Source organism: Limulus polyphemus, unplaced genomic scaffold, assembly GCF_000517525.1.
Source record: "Limulus polyphemus unplaced genomic scaffold, Limulus_polyphemus-2.1.2 Scaffold714, whole genome shotgun sequence".
Lineage (NCBI taxonomy): Eukaryota > Metazoa > Arthropoda > Merostomata > Xiphosura > Limulidae > Limulus > Limulus polyphemus.
Genome location: NW_013666324.1, coordinates 130941 through 135098, shown reverse-complemented (window position 1 = coordinate 135098; position 4158 = coordinate 130941). Strand labels below are relative to the sequence as shown.

Below are 4158 nucleotides of genomic sequence, written 5' to 3'. Positions count from 1 at the left end.
GTAGTATAACGATTGATCTTTTTTACAAAGTTAGGTGATCGAATGTAGTATAACGATAGCTCTTTTTACAAAGTTAGGTGATCGAATGTAGTATAACGATAGATATTTTTACAAAGTTAGGTGATCGAATGTAGTATAAAGATAGATCTTTTTACAAAGTTAGGTGATCGAATGTAGTATAACGATAGATCTTTGTACAAAGTTAGGTGATCGAATGTAGTATAACGATAGATCTTTTTACAAAGTTAGGTGATCGAATATAGTATAACGATAGATCTTTTTACAAAGTTAGGTGATCGAATGTAGTATAACGATTGATCTTTTTACAAAGTTAGGTGATCGAATGTAGTATAACGATAGATCTTTTTACAAAGTTAGGTGATCGAATGTAGTATAACGATAGATATACGCCGATGGTAAGCCTTACATTCTAAAGTCTTCGTTTGAATGCTCAGTTTTCGATGGTTTTGCAGCAGTCGTCTTGATGCTCATTGGCTCATCATTAATACGTGTGTATCGTTTTTAGAATCTTGAACATCCACTAACATGACAATAACAGGTGGATAGTTAAGCCTCATGTATAACGACTGACATCGATTAGTAAGTGTTAAAATAACATAGTTTTAAAGTACGTTTACTTCCAGTTGTATCGAAACACCAAAAAGCCAGCATTATACGGTGATTTTTTATGTAATATCAGCAAAAAATGAACGCATCTTGTTGTTTATGTATAATTATTTTACGATTAGTTAGGCTTAGTTTTGAACACCTTAAGAGTTATCTTGTAAGATATTCTGTAGTGCAGGTAAATAAAGAAGGCCTAGCTGTTACGACTACACAGAGGATATCTGTTCTAGAGGTCACAAACTTGGAACTGATAGAACAGAAGGAAGCCGCTTACTCCCAACCCTTGGAATATTCTTATCTGACCGAATAGTGTGATTTGACTGTCACACTTATATCGCATCCACGGCTCCAAAGTGTAGAGTGCGATTGTACGGAAAAGGCTTGCGAACCATGGATCCTAGGTTTCACAGTCAGGTACGCTAACCACTAGGACACGTCCGATCCAGTGTTACGACTTAGTGTGTTGTGACGATATCATTGCATCATTAGTTTAGTAAAACAATTAGACAATGTGCAAAATAAAGTACCTAAAATTCCATGTCATTAGGTTTGAATAAAAACAAATAAACAGTGTGCAAAAAAAATCGTAGCTAAAACCCTACTTCAAAAGCTCGTCACTAACAACCATATGAATGTTTGTTTGTTTTTGAATTTCGCGCAAAGCTACACGAGGACTATCTGCGCTAGCCGTCCCTAATTTAGCAGTGCAAGACTAGAGAGAAGGCAGCTAGTCATCACTACCCACCGCCAACTCTTTGGATACGCTTTTACCAACGAATAGTGGGATTGACCGTTACATTATAACGCCCCCACGGCTGAAAGGGCGAGCATGTTTGGTGTGACGGCCATATGAATGTAAAATGAGTTGAAACTTTTATTAATTGTACAAATATGTTATCATACGCAGGTGATTATTTCCCAGGTTGTTATTAGTTTTGATTTATTTAGATATCTTGCTTTGATCGGAAGTTATTGGTAGTATACGACAAGTTTTTACCTTTTTTGGTTTAAATTTAATCTAGATTCACTCGAAATGAAACATCTGTACTTATTCTCTAAACGCTTCTTCCACATCATTTAATGTTTGCTGTTTCTAATTGAAGCTTCAATCTTATCAATAAAGGTTTCTTAACAAATTCTCCAGAATAACTTGTAAATCGCCGATTTTGCTCTTTGTAAAAGAAAACAAAGGTCGATGTCTGGTCTACATTCAACAGTCATCAGTGCTACATTCTATAATCTAAAAAAAATCTGTTTAAACTATACTATTTACATATAGTGTTACACTTTAGAGTTGAATGAAACAGATGAGTTAGTGTTAAAATCTGTTTAAACTATACTATTTACATATAGTGTTTCACTCTAGAGTGGACTGAAACAGAAGCATAATATTATGAATACAAGTTGTTTAGCAAAGACTGACAGTAATATGATCATAATATGACTTAACTAAAACCTTTCATAAAAAGACATGCAAATCTATTTTCGTAAATTACAAATCAAATACTATTTTAAACACAGGGTGCTTTATATCAATTAATTCAAACCAAATCAATTCGGTATGATATGCACACACAATAACTTTTTTTATGCCTATTTCGTTTCTTTCCTTAAAGAAATAATAATTTTCGTCGAACTATAAAATGTTTCAACATTACTGTTTGTCACAAGAACAAAACTTCTGCTTCATGAAACAGATCAGAAGAACTCAATAATTCATCCTTTATGATGTCTAGCGAGTTTCTACTAATCGTCACTCATGCATGCCTTCGTTTTTAATCTATATCCAAAAGTGTCAAAACAATTTCAATCTTAATGCACTTTATTCTTCTAATAGAAGCTTTCATCTGGCTGCTGCACAAGTTTTTGAACCATTTCCATTAACAGATTGAAAACTTTATAGAAAATGATTTAATATTAAGTTAACTGACTTCACAAATATATCGACTTATGTACATAAATCAAATCTCAGTGTTAAATCAACTTACATAAACTTCCTCCCATTGACTGACGTATCGAACCAGCCTTGAGAGACGTAAAAGTCTTAGCAAACTCAACATCTTGGCTAATCGTATAATTCTCAAGGCCCGGCCAGCGTGTAAGAGTTGAAAATTATCACTGTAGTCCTGGTTAAAGATGAGGAAAATATAATCCAAGGGAATGGAACTAATTAGGTCCAGAAAAAACCAAGTTCGGATGTAGTATTTAGCAATAAGCTTAGGATCAAGAATCACTTGCTCTGAATTGTCACGATTCATTATTCCTAGAAAAAAATCAGATCGAGAGATGGCGCTGCTGGTTAAATTATCTGTGTAACCTTCAAGTAAGACAACATAATTTTTTTTTACATTTTGTAAATTAAAATAAATTTACTAAATAAGTAAATATTATATTAAGACATATATAATATCTTACACAAATATAAATCTTAAATTATTAATAATAACGTTACACTTTAAGGTTATTCGGACGAAAGTAAAAGTTTTCAATATATATAAATTTCTTTAGAAACAATAGGCCCCCCCAGTGGCACAGCGGTATGTCTGCGGACTTAGAACGCTAGAATCCGGGTTTCGATACCCGTGGTGGGCAGAGCATGGATAGCCCATTGTGTAGCTTTTTGCTTAATTACAAACAAACAAATTAGAAACAATATGAACGATATTAAAATAGACTGTTGGACGCGTGATTGTAGAAAATACAACACAGAACGATTTGCTTAACAGAAAGTAACTTTATCAAAAGATAAATTTAGTGTCAGTTGTCACATGTCAAACACACTAAACAAAGTGTTTTAACTTGGTGTATACATAGGTGGATGCTGTTTTATATGTCCCCCGGTGAGTCATTGGTAAGTCTACACACTAAAATTGATTCAATTCCCCGCAGTAGACGGAACGCAGATGGCCCATTGTTTAACTTTGAGCTAAACCAAACAAACTATGTTCTAAACATATTTCTATCGTTGCTGTTCAGCTTTAACAATTTGAACGGACTCTGTCGTTTTTAACATTCTAAACAGACGCGAAAGCTTTGTTCTACATTATACACAGTCTTGTAACGCCAGGTTCTATACAAACATTAAACTGTGCTGTATTGTACATTCTAACGTTTTACTATTTAAATAGACTCCGATGCTAAACCCAATATTCTAAACATATATCCACTCTGCATTCTGTCCTTTAAACATACACCGATGGTAAGTTGTACACCCTCAAGCTAACACACCAGTTTAAGTCCACAATAGAGTGAAACTAGAATTAACCTTCCACCTAACTAACGTTCTCAACAGCAAAGTGTCGTTTATCATTTATTGGTACGTTTTCTTAGAAGCAAAGTTGACATTTTGCAGTATTATCTACAAATTATCACATTCTCATCAGTATTATGTACAAATTATCACATTCTCATCAATATTATGTACAAATTATCACATTCTCATCAGTATTATGTACAAATTATCACATTCTCATCAGTATTATGTACAAATTATCACATTCTCATCAGTATTATGTACAAATTATCACATTC

The 4158-nt window shown here is 33.5% G+C and overlaps 1 protein-coding gene across 1 annotated transcript in view; it reads right to left on the bottom strand.

The window, feature by feature from the left end:
• LOC106460122 (potassium/sodium hyperpolarization-activated cyclic nucleotide-gated channel 2-like) overlaps positions 1–4158 on the bottom strand; it is a 79674-nt gene that overhangs the window by 16430 nt on the left and 59086 nt on the right. The window contains exon 4 of the mRNA XM_022386767.1: positions 2616–2890. Within this exon, the coding sequence (XP_022242475.1) occupies positions 2616–2890 (275 nt within the window). The remainder of the gene's footprint in view (positions 1–2615; positions 2891–4158) is intronic.